The sequence below is a fragment of the Cetorhinus maximus genome, chromosome 32 (assembly GCF_964194155.1).
Source record: "Cetorhinus maximus chromosome 32, sCetMax3.hap1.1, whole genome shotgun sequence".
Taxonomy (NCBI): domain Eukaryota; kingdom Metazoa; phylum Chordata; class Chondrichthyes; order Lamniformes; family Cetorhinidae; genus Cetorhinus; species Cetorhinus maximus.
The window spans coordinates 18266002-18284247 of NC_135910.1; the positions used below are offsets into that span (position 1 = coordinate 18266002).

Consider the following 18246-nt stretch of genomic DNA (forward strand, 5'->3'; position numbering starts at 1 on the left):
TCCACATGCCTGTCCACCCACTGGACAGGGCAGTGACCCCAACATCATCCCAGCCTAAGCTATCGACGCTAAGACAGGCCCCAAGTGTCAATATAGGCAGCAACTTAGGGTAGCTGGAGGGGGAAAGGTCACAGGGGCAGAAGGACACACATCTTTGGTCAGGAATGAGACACATTAAGAAACAGTGTAGAGGGAGCTTTACTCTGTATCTAACCCTGTGCTGTACCTGCCCTGGGAGTGTTTGATGGGGACAGTGTAGAAGGAGCTTTACTCTGTATCTAACCCCATGCTGTACCTGTCCTGGGAGTGTTTGATGGGGACAGTGTAGAGGGAGCTTTACTCTGTATCTAACCCTGTGCTGTACCTGTCCTGGGAGTGTTTGAGGGGGACAGTGTAGTGGGAGCTTTATTCTGTATCTAACCCTGTGCTGTACCTGTCCTGGGAGTGTTTGATGGGGACAGTGTAAAGGGAGCTTTACTCTGTATCTAACCCTGTGATAGTGAAGGGATCCCCAGTATTTCACTACACGCCATCACACAGTCTGCTATCTCACCGCACACAGACGTCCCCTATGAAGCCCAGTTCCTCACATCTGTTTTTTCGGGACCGGTGGGGTGAAAATTGAATAAAAGGACCGGAGGCCTAGCAGGAAGATTTGAGTGTTCAGTCGGCTTCACCCTGGACCACAGGATCAATGGCCTGAACCTCCCTCTCTCAGTCCTCCTAGAGTTCAGAGCTTTCTCTGAACATCTCTCCTCCTTCCAGCTTCACTTAGCTCAGATCCTCATCATCCCATCACTCACTCGAACCCAGTCCCTCCCCTCCCTGACTCTTCCCTTCCCTCTATCCCCCTCCCTCAATCTCGCGTCGCTCGCAATCGACCTTCCTCGCTCTTACCCTCCCTCGCTCATACTTTCCCTCACTCCCCTTCCTTCAGTTTCCCCCTCCCCCTCCTCCTCCTCCTCCTCCTCCTCCCTCTGTCTGCACTCTCTCAGTCGTTTCCTCTCTCCTCTAAGGAGCAGGTTTTCTCAAACCCGAATTGGGCGTCACTGCTCCCTGAAGCCCCTCACTTTCTCTCCGACCCTTTTCGAGCTTGGCATCCCTCTCTGTGGGCCTTTGATCTGAGGCTCTGCCTGCTGGGGAGACAGGAGGCCCTTTGGGCCTGCTGCACCTCCTGAAGCCTGTTTTGGTTCATCTGATGCCACCAAGGCAACAGGTTTTATTTGGACCATGGTCAGGTGGACTCATCTGTTGCTGTCACTCGATCGTGCTGTTTACTCAGTGAAATGTTGGAAGGTCTTTACTGAAAAGCTGTCAGTAACCTCGAGCTGTATGTAGCTCAAGAGCATCCGTGCACACAGCCAGTGCCAGAACAACAAGTTGCATTCATATAGCGCCCTGAACGTCCCGGGATTCTTCACTAGAGCGTTGTCAGGCAAAATTTGAACCACCCAAGAAGATATTAGGGCAGGTGACCGAAAGTTCAGTCAAAGAGGTCGGTTTTAAGGAGGAGGAAGAGAGAGTGTGGCGGAAGGTTTAGGGAGGGAATTCCAGAGCTTAGGGCCCCAGGCAGCTGAAGGCACGGCCGCCAATGGCCGTGGGCCATTAAAATGGGGGATATGAAGGAGTGTGGAATTGGCGGCGTCCCAATATCACCGAGGGTTATAGAATTGGATGAGGTTGCAGAGATAGGGAAGGAGTGGGATGTGGTATCTGAGGTCATTCTTTAGAACTCCTGTCCTTCGGGGAAATTTAACAGACTCAGGGAGATGTGGAGAGAGCCCCATCGGACTGACACACAGGCTTTCACATCCCACTTGGCTCCCCTCCCCTCCTGAAGGTGCTGAGTCCAATCCCCAGCAGTTGCTGTCTGCCATCCACTGCCTCACCCGTGTGGCCATTCTTAATGTGGGCAAGCAGGCTGTTTGGCTGTGAGGGCATCACAGCTGAACCCCATCCCACCCAGGAGGGAGGTGCAGGTGGAGCCTGTCCAGTTGGAGCGGCGGGATTCATGTCTGGAACGCATTTGGGGTTTATTCGGAGTTAGGGGGAAAAGTCATGTTTGGAAACGGAGCTTCTCGGGCAGGGTCAGTGATAAAGGGGGTTGAAGTTCCACTTAAGATTCGGGGAGATAGGAAAGCGAATATCGTTGATCAAAGAAAGCGGCGCCTTCAAAGGGTAGAGGCGTCTAGGCTAAGAGGCTCCTGTCTGTAGGCTCCCTGGATGCAGGCTGATGCTCCCTGGTGGAGTTTTGTTCCCTTGTGGAATGATAATCCTTTGCAAGTGATGCTCCCTCATGCAGTGACCAACGCTCACAGAGTCACACTCCCTCGTGGATTGATGTTCCCTCACAGAGTAACGATCCCCGGCAGAGGCTCCCTTAAGGACTGACACTTCCTCGGACTATCCCTTGAGCGCTGGTTGTCTAGGTTATTCCTGCAGGCTAACAGCACCCTCTCTCTCCACTCCCTTTCCCAGTGCTGAATAAGGGTCAGGTCACCTCAGATCAATACCGGTTTCTGGCCAAGAATGGAGGGTACGTTTGGCTGAAGACACAAGCCACCGCGATCTACAACAGCAAGAACTCACGGCCTCAATGCATTGTCTGCATCAACTCTGTGCTCAGGTGAGTTAACACCTGGACAAGGCGCCAGTGCCAATGTGTTTGGGGGGAAGGGAAAAGGGAGGGGAATCCTGGTGGATGTGGGCAGGTTTAAGTCCTGCAGAGAGACTATACATCACACAGAATTCATTCATTAAAAAACACACACAGACACACAGACACACACATACACACAAACGCACAGACACGCACTCACAGACACAGACACACAAACACACACACACACACAGACACACAAACACACAGACATACAAACACAGACACACACGCACAGACACACACACAAACGCACACACACTCACAGACACAGACACATAAACACACACACACACACACACACACACACACACAGAGACACACAAACACACAGACATACAAACACAGACACACACACACAGACACACACACACAAACACACAGACACACAGACACACAAATACACAGACACAGACACACAAATACACAGACACAGACACACATACACACAGACACTTACACACAAACATGCACCCAGACACAGACACACAAACACACACAGACACACACACACACAGACACACACACACACAGACACACAAACACACACAGACACACACACACCAACACACAGATACAGACAGACAGATACACAGACACAGACACACAAACACACACAGACACAGACACACAAACACACAGATACAGACAGACAGACACAGACACAGAGACACACGCTCGCGCAATTCAGGAATTGAAGATAAGAAGCTGATTGAGGACAATGGAGATTGGGTAATGTCACGCTTGGGAGTGTTGGAGGAAGACAGGCCGCTGTGTGTGAGGAAGTGCTTCCTGACATCACCCCTCAACTGCCTGGCTGTCATTTTAAAGTTCTGCCCCATCGTCCTAGACTCCTCGCCCACACACCCCCCCCACCACCACCAAAGGAAATAGTTTCTCTCTATTGACCCTTTCAAATCCTTTAATAATCTTAAACACCTCGATTAGAACAAGCCTTAATCCTCTATACTCGAGGGAATACAAGCCGGGCCTGTCTCACTCAACCTCAAAACCTTACCCCTTTGCTCCTGGTACATTTCAACACCATGAGAAGCAGAGAAAGTTGCAGGAGTTTTTAGGTCTGGGGGCTTCTGGAGAAACAGGGCAGGGGGCCAAGTGGTAAACAAATCAGTGTGAGGCTTCTTCTAAACTCGTTCCGGTGAGATGGGATTCAGCAGTAAAATCTCTCCTGAACAGCATGCGCTTGCTGATGCCAGTTATACCTCTGGTGTTTGATGGCAGCCCCGCTCTCTCCCTGCAGCTCAGTGATAGAGGACACGGTCATCTTCTCCTTAGACCAGAGAGAGGGGACCCGGGAGCAGGCTGCCGATTCCGAGGCGGACCAGGACCTCTTCGTCCAGTGCAACGAGAGTCCCGAGAAACTGGATGGACCGGCACCCGCTCCTGGAGAGATCACCGTGCCCCTGGATTTCACAGGTACCCGTGGGGCACGAGGAGCTACAGGGACCCACAGGCTACTTTACTGATCATTATTTCGGGTGGGTCGACAGCCTCTTTGACAATTTCAGGATGTCTCAGGACCACTGAAGCACTTTTGAGGCGTGGCCACTCTTGTAATGTAGGAAATGTTGCAGCCCAATTTACACACAGCAAGATCCCACAAACAGTATAGGGATAATGACCAAATCATTTTGTTTTAGCGCTATATTTTGGCACGTAACTCCCTGCTCTTCTTCAGTTACTGTCATGGGATCACTCACACCCACTGACGCAGACTCAATTTAAAATCCAATTCGAAAGAGGGTCCCTCTGACAGTGCAGCACTCCCTCAGTACTGACCCTCTGACAGTGCAGCACTCCCTCAGTACTGACCCTCCGACAGTGCCACACTCCCTCAGTACTGACCCTCTGACAGTGCCACACTCCCTCAGTACTGACCCTCCGACAGTGCCACACTCCCTCAGTACTGACCCTCTGACAGTGCCACACTCCCTCAGTACTGACCCTCTGACAGTGCCACACTCCCTCAGTACTGCCCCTCTGACAGTGCAGCACTCCCTCAGTACTGACCCTCTGACAGTGCCACACTCCCTCAGTACTGCCCCTCTGACAGTGCAGCACTCCCTCAGTACTGACCCTCTGACAGTGCCACACTCCCTCAGTACTGACCCTCTGACAGTGCCGCACTCCCTCAGTACTGACCCTCTGACAGTGCAGCACTCCCTCAGTACTGACCCTCTGACAGTGCAGCACTCCCTCAGTACTGACCCTCTGACAGTGCAGCACTCCCTCAGTACTGACCCTCTGACAGTGCAGCACTCCCTCAGTACTGACCCTCCGACAGTGCAGCACTCCCTCAGTACTGACCCTCTGACAGTGCAGCACTCCCTCAGTACTGACCCTCCGACAGTGCAGCACTCCCTCAGTACTGACCCTCTGACAGTGCAGCACTCCCTCAGTACTGACCCTCCGACAGTGCAGCGCTCCCTCAGTACTGACCCTCTGACAGTGCAGCACTCCCTCAGTACTGACCCTCCGACAGTGCAGCGCTCCCTCAGTACTGACCCTCTGACAGTGCAGCACTCCCGCAGTACTGACCCTCTGACAGTGCAGCACTCCCTTGGTACTGACCCTCTGACAGTGCTGCACTCCCTCAGTCCTGACCCTCCAACAGTGCAGCACTCCCTCAGTACTGACCCTCTGACAGTGCAGCACTCCCTCAGTACTGACCCTCTGACAGTGCAGCGCTCCCTCAGTACTGACCCTCCGACAGTGCAGCACTCCCTCAGTACTGACCCTCCGACGATGCAGCACCCCCTCAGTACTGACCCTCTGACAGTGCAGCGCTCCCGCAGTACTGACCCTCTGACAGTGCAGCACTCCCTCAGTACTGACCCTCTGACAGTGCCACACTCCCTCAGTACTGACCCTCTGACAGTGCAGCACTCCCTCAGTACTGACCCTCTGACAGTGCAGCACTCCCTCAATACTGACCCTCTGACAGTGCAGTGCTCCCTCAGTACTGACCCTCTGACAGTGCAGCACTCCCCCAGTACTGACCCTCTGACAGTGCAGCACTCCCTCAATACTGACCCTCTGACAGTGCAGTGCTCCCGCAGTACCTCCCTGGGAGTGTCAGCCTGGATTTTATGCATATGTGTCTGGAGTGGGACTTCAACCACTCAGCGTGCTGCCATTGAGCCACAATGGCTTGGACAAGCCCATGGGCTATATTCCAGATCTTCGTCACTAATTACAGTTCCTTTGTGTGTCAGTTCGGTTAGATTCGAAAGCATTCCACTTCACCAAAACGCTCCCTGAAGATAGCGAGGAGCCCCTGTCACCTGAGGAGTTCTGCACCCCTGAACTCTGCAAACTTCTGTCACCAATCTTTGACCATCCAGAGGGGTTGAGATCCAACGGCAACAGAAGGCAGGACTCAGCGCCACTAAACAAGGCAGTCAAGCGGGAGAGGGAAGTGACCTTGCTGGATAGCTGTGAGAGTTCTGATACGGTGAGTGTGGGATTGTTCCGGGCTGAGGGGCAGGAGTCACTTTAGAGCGGCGATGATAATGTGACGGAGTGACGTAGCCTTCTGCACCACACTGGCCCCAGCAACGGTTGTTCTGCTGCGAGGGCACACTGGAGCTCCGAGCTCCAAACTCCACTGAGAAATATTCTTATCTTTTTCCACAGTTCCACACTCCTCCTCTGAAGGTGCTGACTCTCACTGGGGGACAGTTCCTGAAGGTGCTGACTCTCACTGGGGGACAGTTCCTGAAGGTGCCGACTCTCACTGTGGGGGGGGAGAGTTCCTGAAGGTGCTGACTCTCACTGGGGGGCAGTTCCTGAAGGTGCTGACTCTCACTGGGGGGCAGTTCCTGAAGGTGCTGACTCTCACTGGGGGGCAGTTCCTGAAGGTGCTGACTCTCACTGGGGGGCAGTTCCTGAAGGTGCTGACTCTCACTGGGGGGCAGTTCCTGAAGGTGCTGACTCTCACTGGGGGGCAGTTCCTGAAGGTGCTGACTCTCACTGGGGGGCAGTTCCTGAAGGTGCTGACTCTCACTGGGGGGCAGTTCCTGAAGGTGCTGACTCTCACTGGGGGGCAGTTCCTGAAGGTGCTGACTCTCACTGGGGGGCAGTTCCTGAAGGTGCTGACTCTCACTGGGGGACAGTTCCTGAAGGTGCTGACTCTCACTGGGGGACAGTTCCTGAAGGTGCCGACTCTCACTGGGGGACAGTTCCTGAAGGTGCTGACTCTCACTGGGGGACAGTTCCTGAAGGTGCTGACTCTCACTGGGGGACAGTTCCTGAAGGTGCTGACTCTCACTGGGGGACAGTTCCTGAAGGTGCTGACTCTCACTGGGGGACAGTTCCTGAAGGTGCTGACTCTCACTGGGGGACAGTTCCTGAAGGTGCTGACTCTCACTGGGGGGGGAGACAGTTCCTGAAGGTGCTGACTCTCACTGGGGGACAGTTCCTGAAGGTGCTGACTCTCACTGGGGGACAGTTCCTGAAGGTGCCGACTCTCACTGGGGGACAGTTCCTGAAGGTGCCGACTCTCACTGGGGGACAGTTCCTGAAGGTGCCGACTCTCACTGGGGGACAGTTCCTGAAGGTGCTGACTCTCACTGGGGGACAGTTCCTGAAGGTGCTGACTCTCACCGGGGGACAGTTCCTGAAGGTGCTGACTCTCACTGGGGGACAGTTCCTGAAGGTGCTGACTCTCACTGGGGGACAGTTCCTGAAGGTGCTGACTCTCACTGGGGGACAGTTCCTGAAGGTGCTGACTCTCACTGGGGGACAGTTCCTGAAGGTGCTGACTCTCACTGGGGGACAGTTCCTGAAGGTGCTGACTCTCACTGGGGGACAGTTCCTGAAGGTGCTGACTCTCACTGGGGGACAGTTCCTGAAGGTGCTGACTCTCACTGGGGGACAGTTCCTGAAGGTGCTGACTCTCACTGGGGGACAGTTCCTGAAGGTGCTGACTCTCACTGGGGGACAGTTCCTGAAGGTGCTGACTCTCACTGGGGGACAGTTCCTGAAGGTGCTGACTCTCACTGGGGGACAGTTCCTGAAGGTGCTGACTCTCACTGGGAGACAGTTCCTGAAGGTGCTGACTCTCACTGGGGGACAGTTCCTGAAGGTGCTGACTCTCACTGGGAGACAGTTCCTGAAGGTGCTGACTCTCACTGGGGGACAGTTCCTGAAGGTGCTGACTCTCACTGGGAGACAGTTCCTGAAGGTGCTGACTCTCACTGGGAGACAGTTCCTGAAGGTGCTGACTCTCACTGGGAGACAGTTCCTGAAGGTGCTGACTCTCACTGGGGGACAGTTCCTGAAGGTGCTGACTCTCACTGGGGGACAGTTCCTGAAGGTGCTGACTCTCACTGGGGGACAGTTCCTGAAGGTGCTGACTCTCACTGGGGGACAGTTCCTGAAGGTGCTGACTCTCACTGGGGGACAGTTCCTGAAGGTGCTGACTCTCACTGGGAGACAGTTCCTGAAGGTGCTGACTCTCACTGGGGGACAGTTCCTGAAGGTGCTGACTCTCACTGGGGGACAGTTCCTGAAGGTGCTGACTCTCACTGGGGGACAGTTCCTGAAGGTGCTGACTCTCACTGGGGGACAGTTCCTGAAGGTGCTGACTCTCACTGGGAGACAGTTCCTGAAGGTGCTGACTCTCACTGGGGGACAGTTCCTGAAGGTGCTGACTCTCACTGGGGGACAGTTCCTGAAGGTGCTGACTCTCACTGGGGGACAGTTCCTGAAGGTGCTGACTCTCACTGGGGGACAGTTCCTGGGGAATGAGGGATGGGGAATGAGGCCAGTGCTGGGGCACTGGGTGAGGGTTGGAGGTTTATGGGGTCGATGGGGTTGTTTGGGGTTAATCGGATTGTTGGGGGGGGACCAATGGAATTGCTGAAGGGTCAATAGGGTGGCTGAGGGGTCAATGGGGTAATTGAGCTGTCAGTAGGGCTGTTAGGGGGTTGATGGGGTTGTTGGGGGCTCAGTGGGGTTGTTGGGGGGTCAGTGGGGTTGTTGGGGGGTCAGTGGGGTTGTTGGAGGCTCAGTGGAGTTGTTGGGGGGGGGTCAGTGGGGTTGTTGGGGGGTCAGTGGAGTTGTTGGGGGGGGTCAGTGGGGTTGTTGGGGGGGGCAGTGGGGATGTTGGGGGGTCAGTGGGGATGTTGGGGGGTCAGTGGGGTTGTTGGGGGGTCAGTGGGGATGTTGGGGGGTCAGTGGGGATGTTGGGGGGTCAGTGGGGTTGTTGGGGGGTCAGTGGGGTTGTTGGGGGGGGCAGTGGGGTTCTTTGGAGGGTCAATGGGGTTGTTGGAGGGTCAGTGGGGATGTTGGGGGGTCAGTGAGGTTGTTTGGGGGGGTCAGTGGGGTTGTTGGGGGGTCAGTGAGGTTGTTGGGGGGTCAGTGGGGTTGTTGGGCGGTCAGTGGGGATGTTGGGGGGTCAGTGGGGATGTTGGGGGGTCAGTGGGGTTGTTGGGGGGTCAGTGGGGTTGTTGGGGGGTCTGTGGGGTTGTTGGGGGGGGTCAGTGGGGTTGTTGGGGGGTCAGTGGGGTTGTTGGGGGGGGTCAGTGAGGTTGTTGAGGGGGTCAGTGGGGTTGTTGGGGGATCAGTGGGGTTGTTGGGGGGGTCAGTGGGGTTGTTGGGGGGGTCATTCAGGTTGTTGGGGGTCAGTGGGGTTGTTGGAGGGGTCAGTGAGGTTGTTGGGGGGTCAGTGGGGTTGTTGGGGGGGTCAGTGGGGTTGTTAGGGGGGAGTCCGTGGGGTTGTTGGGGGGGTCAGTGGGGATGTTGGGGCGTCAGTGGGGTTGTTGGGGGGTCAGTGAGGTTGTTGGGGTGTCAGTGGGGTTGTTGGGGGGTCAGTGAGGTTGTTGGGGGAGTCAGTGGGATTGTTGGGGAGGGTCAGTGGGGTTGTTGGGGGCTCAGTGGCGTTGTTGGGGGGGTCAGTGGGGTTGTTGGGGGGGTCAGTGGTGTTGTTGGGGGGGTCAGTGGGGTTCTTGGGAGGGTCAATGGGGTTGTTGGAGGGTCAGTGTGGATGTTGGGGGGTCAGTGGGGTTGTTGGGGGGTCAGTGGGGTTGTTGGGGGGTCAGTGGGGTTGTTGCGGGGTCTGTGGGGTTGTTGGGGGTGTCAGTGGGGTTGTTGGGGAGGGTCAGTGGGGTTGTTGGAGGGGGTCAGTGAGCTTGTTGCGGGGTCTGTGGGGTTGTTGGGGGGTCAGTGGGGTTGTTGGGGGTCAGTGAGGTTGTTGGGGGGGTCAGTGGGGTTGTTGGGGGGTCAGTGGGGTTGTTGGGGGGTCAGTGGGGTTGTTTGGGGGGGTCAGTGGGGTTGTTGGGGGGTCAGTGGGGTTGTTGGGGGGGTCAGTGGGGTTGTTGGGGAGGTCATTGAGGTTGTTGGGGGGTCAGTGGGGTTGTTGGGGGGTCAGTGGGGTTGTTGGGGAGGTCATTGAGGTTGTTGGGGGGTCAGTGGGGTTGTTGGGGGGGGTCAGTGGGGATGTTGGGGGGTCAGTGCAGTTGTTGGGGGGTCAGTGGGGTTGTTTGGGGGGGTCAGTGGGGTTGTTGGGGGGGGTCACTGAGGTTGTTGGGGGGTCAGTGGGGTTGTTGTTGGGGGGTCAGTGAGGTTGTTGGGGGGTCAGTGGGGTTGTTGGGGGGGGGGGTCCGTGGGGTTGTTGGGGGGGTCAGTGGGGTTGTTGGGGGGGGTCAGTGAGGTTGTTGGGGGGTCAGTGGGTTTGTTGGGGGGGTTAGTGGGGTTGTTGGGGGGTCTGTGGGGTTGTTGGGGGGGTCAGTGAGGTTGTTGGGGGTGGGGTCTGTGGGGTTGTTGGGGGGTCAGTGGGGTTGTTTGGGGGGGGTCAGTGGGGTTGTTGGGGGGGGTCAGTGAGGTTGTTGGGGGGTCAGTGGGGTTGTTGGGGGGGTCAGTGAGGTTGTTGGGGGGTCAGTGGGGTTGTTGGGGGGGTCAGTGAGGTTGTTGGGGGGGTCAGTGGGGTTGTTGGGGGGTCAGTGGGGTTGTTGGGGGCGCTCGATGGGGTTGCTGGGTGGTTGATGGGGTTGCTGGGTAGGGTCAGGGGGGTTGTTGGGGGGGTCAGTGGGGTTGTTGGGGTCAGTGGGGTTGTTGGGTGGCTCGATGGGGTTGTTGGGGGGTTGATGGGGTTGTTGTGGGGGGTCAGTGGGGTTGTTGGGGGGTCAGTAGGATTGTTGGGGGGGTCAGTAGGGGTGTTGGGGGGTCAGTGGGGTTGTTGGGGATCAGTGAGGTTGTTGGGGGTCAGTTGGGTTATTGGGAGGGGTCAGTGGGGTTGTTGGGGGGGTCAGTGGGGTTGTTGGGGGGGTCAGTGGTGTTGTTGGGGGGTCAGTGGGGTTGTTGCGGGGTCATTGGAGTTGTTGGGGGGTCAGTGAGGTTGTTGGGGGCTCAGTGGGGTTGTTGGGGGGTTGATGGGGTTGTTGGGTGGGTCAGTGAGGTTGTTGGGGGGTCAGTGGGGTTGTTGGGGGGTCAGTGGGGTTGTTGGGGGGGTCTGTGGGGTTATTGGGGGGTCAGTGGGGCTGTTGGGGGGGGTCAGTGGGGTTGTTGGGGGGGGACGATGGGGTTGTTGGGGGGGTCAGTGGGGTTGTTGGGGGGTCAGTGGGGTTGTTGGGGGGGTCAGTGGGGTTGTTTGGGGGGGTCAGTGGGGTTGTCGGGGAGGTCATTGAGGTTGTTGGGGGGTCAGTGGGGTTGTTGGAGTGGTCAGTGAGGTTGTTGGGGGGTCAGTGGGGTTGTTGGGGGGGGTCAGTGGGGATGTTGGGGGGTCAGTGCAGTTGTTGGGGGGGTTAGTGGAGTTGTTGGGGGGTCAGTGGGGTTGTTGGGGGGTCAGTGGGGTTGTGGGGGGGTCATTGGGGTTGTTGGGGGGGTCAGTGAAGTTGTTGGGGGGGTCAGTGGGGTTGTTGGGGGGTCAGTGGGGTTGTTGGGGGGGTCAGTGGGGTTGTTGGGGGGGTCAGTGGGGTTGTTGGGGGGTCAGTGGGGTTGTTGGGGGGTCAGTGGGGTTGTTGGGGGGGTCAGTGGGGTTGTTGGGGGGTCAGTGGGGTTGTTGGGGGGGTCAGTGGGGTTGTTGGGGGGGGTCAGTGAGGTTGTTGGGGGGTCAGTGGGGTTGTTGGGGGGTCAGTGAGGTTGTTGGGGGGGGTCAGTGAGGTTGTTGGGGGGGTCAGTGGGGTTGTTGGGGGGTCAGTGGGGTTGTTGGGGGGGTCAGTGGGGTTGTTGGGGGGGGTCAGTGAGGTTGTTGGGGGGTCAGTGGGGTTGTTGGGGGGGTCAGTGAGGTTGTTGGGGGGTCAGTGGGGTTGTTGGGGGGTCAGTGGGGTTGTTGGGGGGGTCAGTGAGGTTGTTGGGGGGGTCAGTGAGGTTGTTGGGGGGTCAGTGGAGTTGTTGGGGGGGGTCAGTGGGGTTGTTGGGGGGGTCAGTGAGGTTGTTGGGGGGTCAGTGGAGTTGTTGGGGGGTCAGTGGAGTTGTTGGGGGGTCAGTGGGGTTGTTGGGGGGTCAGTGAGGTTGTTGGGGTGTCAGTGGGGTTGTTGGGGGGGGTCAGTGGGGTTGTTGGGGGGTCAGTGGGGTTGTTGGGGGGGGTCAGTGGGGTTGTTGGGGGGGTCAGTGGGGTTGTTGGGGGTCAGTGGGGTTGTTGGGGGGTCAGTGAGGTTGTTGGGGGGTCAGTGAGGTTGTTCGGTGGGTCAGTGAGGTTGTTGGGGGGTCAGTGGAGTTGTTGGGGGGGGTCAGTGGGGTTGTTGGGGGTCAGTGGGGTTGTTGGGGGGGGTCAGTGGGGTTGTTAGGGGGGGTCAGTGGGGTTGTTGGGGGGGGTCAGTGGGGTTGTTAGGGGGGAGTCCGTGGGGTTGTTGGGAGGGTCAGTGGGGTTGTTGGGGGGGATTAGTGGGGTTGTTGGGGGGGTCAGTGGGGTTGTTGGGGGTCAGTGGGGTTGTTGGGGGGTCAGTGAGGTTGTTGGGGGGGGGTCAGTGGGGTTGTTGGGGGGTCAGTGGGGTTGTTTGGGGGGGGTCAGTGGTGTTGTTGGGGGGGGTCACTGAGGTTGTTGGGGGGTCAGTGGGGTTGTTGTTGGGGGGTCAGTGAGGTTGTTGGGGGGTCAGTGGGGTTGTTGGGGGGGGGGGTCCGTGGGGTTGTTGGGGGTGTCAGTGAGGTTGTTAGGGGGGAGTCCGTGGGGTTGTTGGGAGGGTCAGTGGGGTTGTTGGGGGGGATTAGTGGGGTTGTTGGGGGGGTCAGTGGGGTTGTTGGGGGTCAGTGGGGTTGTTGGGGGGTCAGTGAGGTTGTTGGGGGGGGGTCAGTGGGGTTGTTGGGGGGTCAGTGGGGTTGTTGGGGGGTCAGTGGGGTTGTTTGGGGGGGTCAGTGGGGTTATTGGGATGATCAGTGGGGTTGTTGGGGGGTCAGTGGGGTTGTTGGGGGGTCGATGGGATTGTTGGGGGGGGTCGATGGGGTTGTTGTGGGGGTCGATGGGAACACTGGGAAACGTGTTGCTGTGTTTTTGGTTTCTTGAGGTTTGGTTCTTTCCACTTTGACAGGACCATGAGATCAAGTATTTCTGCTTTGACACAGAAGTTGTGCAGAATCAGATTGCGATCGGTAGCAAAGCTCAGCAAACTGAGACAGACCAGGTCAGTCACTTTCCCGCAGTGTTAGCCTCTCCAATTCTCCCACTCCGAATCTCACGACTCTGAACCTACCAGGTGTCAGGACCTGGCGATGGTCGACAGAAACAGACACTGCTTCTCAATCAGAGAGAGCCAGAAAGTCAGCCACACACTCCTGCTCCGAGTCACTCACCCGTTAGTGACCACCAGGCGAGGGCAAGGTCAGAGCTGGCTGCAATTCCCTCAGACTCACATAGATTCTGACACTCAATATTCAGACTAAAAGGAACATAGCAACATGGGGAGACCATTCAGCCCCTCAAGCCTCTCCTGCCATTCAATGAGATCATGGTTGACCTGCAACCTGACTCCATGTACACGCCTTTGCCCCATATCATAATTGGATAGCAAAAAGCTATCAATCTCCATTTTAAAATTAGCGATTGATCGAGCATCAATGTAGAACTTGTGGAAGGACTGTTCCAAACTCCTACCACTGATTATCTGAAGGACACAGAATGGGGATGGTGAATAAAAGATTCACAAGGATTGTAACAGAGCTGATGGATATTGGGAAATTTTGAACAGGTTTCTTCCTTCAGAACAGAGGAGATTTAGAGGATCCCTGATAGAATGGTTATTAAAATTGTAAACGGTTTGGACCAGAGAGATGTAGGGAGAATGTTTCCTCTTGTGGGAGAATCCAAAACATGAGGCTATAAATATCGAATAGTTACTAATAAATCCAATAGGGGAATGAGGAGAAATTTCTTCACTCAGAGAGAGTGGTTAGAATGTGGAGCTCGCTACCACGAGAAGCGCTTGAGGCAAATAGGTTAGATACTGCAAAAGAAAACAAGATGAGTACAAGAGAGAAAAGGGGATAGAAAGATTGGCTGAAAAGCTGAGGAGTGGGCTGAATGGCCTGTGTCCGTGCTGCAGATTCGATGTAATTCTTCTTAACAACTTATTTTAATCTGGATGGTAAAGTGACCCAAGATGCGACATAGGAGCGCAATCAAGTAAAATTTGACACTGATTCGCGGGAGACACTGGGGCAGATGGACAAATGCTTGTTCAAAGAGGAAGGTTTTAAGGGACGTCTTAAAGGAGGAAGAAAGCAGAGAGGTTTAGGGAGGGAATTGCAGAGCTTGGGGCCCCAGGCAGCTGAAGGCACGGACGCCAATGACGGAGAGATTACAATCGGGAATGTGCGAGGGGCCAGGATTGGAGGAATGCGGAGATCTCGGTGGGGGGGGAGGTTGTAGGGGCTGTAGGAGATTATAGAGATAGGGAGGGATGAGACCACAGAGGGATTTAAAAGCTTAAAGTCAAGGGGTTGCTTAACCGGGAGCTGGTGTAGGTTCAGTGATGACAGCGGCGTTAAAAATACGGGCAGCAGAGTTTAGGATGAGCTCAAGTTTATGAGGGTTGGAAGGTGGGAGGCTGGTGAGGAGAGTGTCGGAATTATTGAGTGTGGAGTGACAAAAGCATGGATGAGGGTTTCAGCAGCAGAAGAGCTGAGGCTGGGGCAGAGTTGGGCAGTATTTCATCCACCTGATGGAAACATTTTGTTGATAACACGAGATATGGGGGAGCAATGAGCTGAGGGTCAAGTAGGACACTGAGGCCTACAGGGGAAGGAATAGAAGGTGCTCGAGACTGGGTCATGGGGGGATTGGAGTAAACCAACTGTTACGAATGAACAAGGAGGCTGATTGGTGGTTTGGTGTTTGCAGGTGTCGACAGAGCTGGACCTGGAGATGTTAGCACCCTACATCTCCATGGAGGAGGACTTTCAGCTAAGCAGCTTCGAATCTGCTGAAGAAAAGGATGGACGGGTCTGTTCTGATCAGCGCCTGGACACCGACCCCAACGACCGGCCCACCACGCGGGATGGCTCCTGCGGTTTGTCCGAGGCACTGACTGTCCCAGAGGCAGCAGACGCTACCGCCTTCCGCCCTCAGCCCAGCAGCCTCCACGCCGTCCAGTCCAGCGAGCCAGCCGGCTGCCAGGGGGAGGCGCTCTACAGCCGCTCGAGGGGAGCCCTCCGTCCTCAGGGAGGCGCTGCCGCCTCGCGTCGATCTAGCAGCAGGACCCACCTCAGCGTCGGCCGAGCTCCCGGCTCCAGCAGCGAGTCGATTGCTTTCGGGGGGCCAGCGTTCACCGTGGCTGTGGAGAATGTTCTGCTGGCTTTATTCCAGCCCCAGACCGCAGCCAGTCCTCCTGAGACTGGGATTCACATCAGCCAGTCGGCCAGCACCAACGGTCAAGATGCAGGTTCTTTAAAGCCTGGAGCTGAGCTGGGGCCGAGCGATCAACTGGACTCTGCTGGAACTGAGAGTCCGACCCCAGCAGAACCCAGCAGAGAGAGGTACTATTGTCACTTTATCTCACACGTTAAAAACCTTACAGACAATGCACGGCTCTGGCCTCCATTTTATAAAATAGATAATAAAGAACTGGAGGGGTGAGGAAAAGATTCATAGAGATAATATCAGAACCGAGAGGATATAATTATCAGGAATGGCTGAACAGCACTGGGAATGTTTTTTTTATAAACTTGTAAGACTGGGTCATACACTGGAACTCCCTCCCTAACAGCACTGTGGGTGTACCTACACCACACGGACTGCAGCGGCTCAAGAAGGCAGCTCACCCCCACCTTCTCAAGGGCAACTAGGGATGGGCAATAAATGCTGGCCCAGCCAGTGACACCCACATTCTCTGAACGAATACATTTTTTAAGAAGGCATAAGTACACGTGGAACTGCACCCCAACACAGGTCAGTGTCCTGCAACTGCACCCCAACACGGGTCAGTGTCCTGCAACTGCACCCCAACACGGGTCAGTGTCCATGCAACTGCACCCCAACACGGGTCAGTGTCCCTGCAACTGCACCCCAACATGGGTCAGTGTCCGTGCAACTGCACCCCAACATGGGTCAGTGTCCGTGCAACTGCACCCCAACACGGGTCAGTGTCCGTGCAACTGCACCCCAACACGGGTCAGTGTCCGTGCAACTGCACCCCAACACGGGTCAGTGTCCCTGCAACTGCACCCCAACATGGGTCAGTGTCTGTGCAACTGCACCCCAACACGGGTCAGTGTCCCTGCAACTGCACCCCAACACGGGTCAGTGTCCCTGCAACTGCACCCCAACACGGGTCAGTGTCCCTGCAACTGCACCCCAACACGGGTCAGTGTCCCTGCAACTGCACCCCACACGGGTCAGTGTCCGTGCAACTGCACCCCAACACGGGTCAGTGTCCCGGCAACTGCACCCCAACACGGGTCAGTGTCCCGGCAACTGCACCCCAACACGGGTCAGTGTCCCTGCAACTGCACCCCAACATGGGTCAGTGTCCGTGCAACTGCACCCCAACACGGGTCAGTGTCCCTGCAACTGCACCCCAACACGGGTCAGTGTCCCTGCAACTGCACCCCAACACGGGTCAGTGTCCCTGCAACTGCACCCCAACACGGGTCAGTGTCCCGGCAACTGCACCCCAACACAGGTCAGTGTCCCGGCAACTGCACCCCAACACGGGTCAGTGTCCCTGCAACTGCACCCCAACACGGGTCAGTGTCCCTGCAACTGCACCCCAACACGGGTCAGTGTCCTGCAACTGCACCCCAACACGGGTCAGTGTCCTGCAACTGCACCCCAACACGGGTCAGTGTCCCTGCAACTGCTCCCCAACACGGGTCACTGTCCCTGCAACTGCACCCCAACACAGGTCAGTGTCCCGGCAACTGCACCCCAACACAGGTCAGTGTCCCGGCAACTGCACCCCAACACGGGTCAGTGTCCCTGCAACTGCACCCCAACACGGGTCAGTGTCCCTGCAACTGCACCCCAACACGGGTCAGTGTCCCTGCAACTGCTCCCCAACACAGGTCAGTGTCCTGCAACTGCACCCCAACACGGGTCAGTGTCCCTGCAACTGCTCCCCAACACAGGTCAGTGTCCTGCAACTGCACCCCAACACGGGTCAGTGTCCATGCAACTGCACCCCAACACGGGTCAGTGTCCCTGCAACTGCACCCCAACATGGGTCAGTGTCCCTGCAACTGCACCCCAACACGGGTCAGTGTCCCTGCAACTGCACCCCAACACGGGTCAGTGTCCCTGCAACTGCACCCCAACACGGGTCAGTGTCCCTGCAACTGCACCCCAACACGGGTCAGTGTCCCTGCAACTGCACCCCAACACGGGTCAGTGTCCCTGCAACTGCACCCCAACACGGGTCAGTGTCCCGGCAACTGCACCCCAACACGGGTCAGTGTCCCTGCAACTGCACCCCAACACGGGTCAGTGTCCCGGCAACTGCTCCCCAACACGGGTCAGTGTCCCTGCAACTGCACCCCAACACGGGTCAGTGTCCCTGCAACTGCACCCCTGAAGAGGTCAGCTCCTTCAAGGCAGGAGGGATGAGAGTTGTTGAAGAACAGATCTCATTGGGGGATGTAGGGAGCAGCCCTGGTAACAGGGAGGCACAGCTCCAGGCCACCCCCAACCTTGCGGCACCCCATTGTCACCGAGCACCTCTGGTGAGTGTTTCAGGCTGTTCCTTTGGGCGCTCAGTCTCCTGCTCACAGCCAGCTTAACTTTAACGATTGTGAAATTAGCTTTGGTTTTCAACCTGGACGTGTAGAAAAATTGTTAACTGTCCTTGAGACAATTGAGGTGGAGTGACACAGGCTGCCTGAGGTGATCGCACAGTGACTGCTGCTCGCACAATGGGGCCAGGGTTTTACTGGTCATTGTGCGGGCTCAATGGGGATGACCGGGACTGGCTGCGATCCAGGCCCTGGCTGCGCTATCACGCTGACTGGCCAATGAACGGGCAGCCAGTGTGATTGGCGAGCTGCAGCGCTCAGCGGTGCCTGGGTGGGGGTGGGGGGTGAGGGTGAGGGGGGTAGTGGGGAGTGCTGAAGTTTGCCCGGGCACGCGCAGTAAAAGCTCCTTGGCGCACAGAGCTGCCTCAGGGAGCTGAGGATGTTTAAAACAAAGAAATAAAGAAATT

At 56.6% G+C, this 18246-nt stretch overlaps 1 protein-coding gene across 7 annotated transcripts in view; it reads left to right on the forward strand.

Moving 5' to 3' along the window:
* The window catches only part of LOC144671353 (hypoxia-inducible factor 1-alpha-like), a 37949-nt gene that overhangs the window by 12634 nt on the left and 7069 nt on the right, over positions 1-18246 (forward strand). For 6 of the 7 annotated variants that reach the window (XM_078533205.1, XM_078533206.1, XM_078533202.1 and 3 more), the window contains 5 exons: positions 2479-2626; positions 3921-4096; positions 5896-6134; positions 13147-13239; positions 14955-15589. In XM_078533205.1, coding sequence (XP_078389331.1) covers positions 2479-2626; positions 3921-4096; positions 5896-6134; positions 13147-13239; positions 14955-15589 — 1291 coding nt within the window. The remainder of the gene's footprint in view (positions 1-2478; positions 2627-3920; positions 4097-5895; positions 6135-13146; positions 13240-14954; positions 15590-18246) is intronic. The other variant, XM_078533204.1, reaches the window with a different exon arrangement.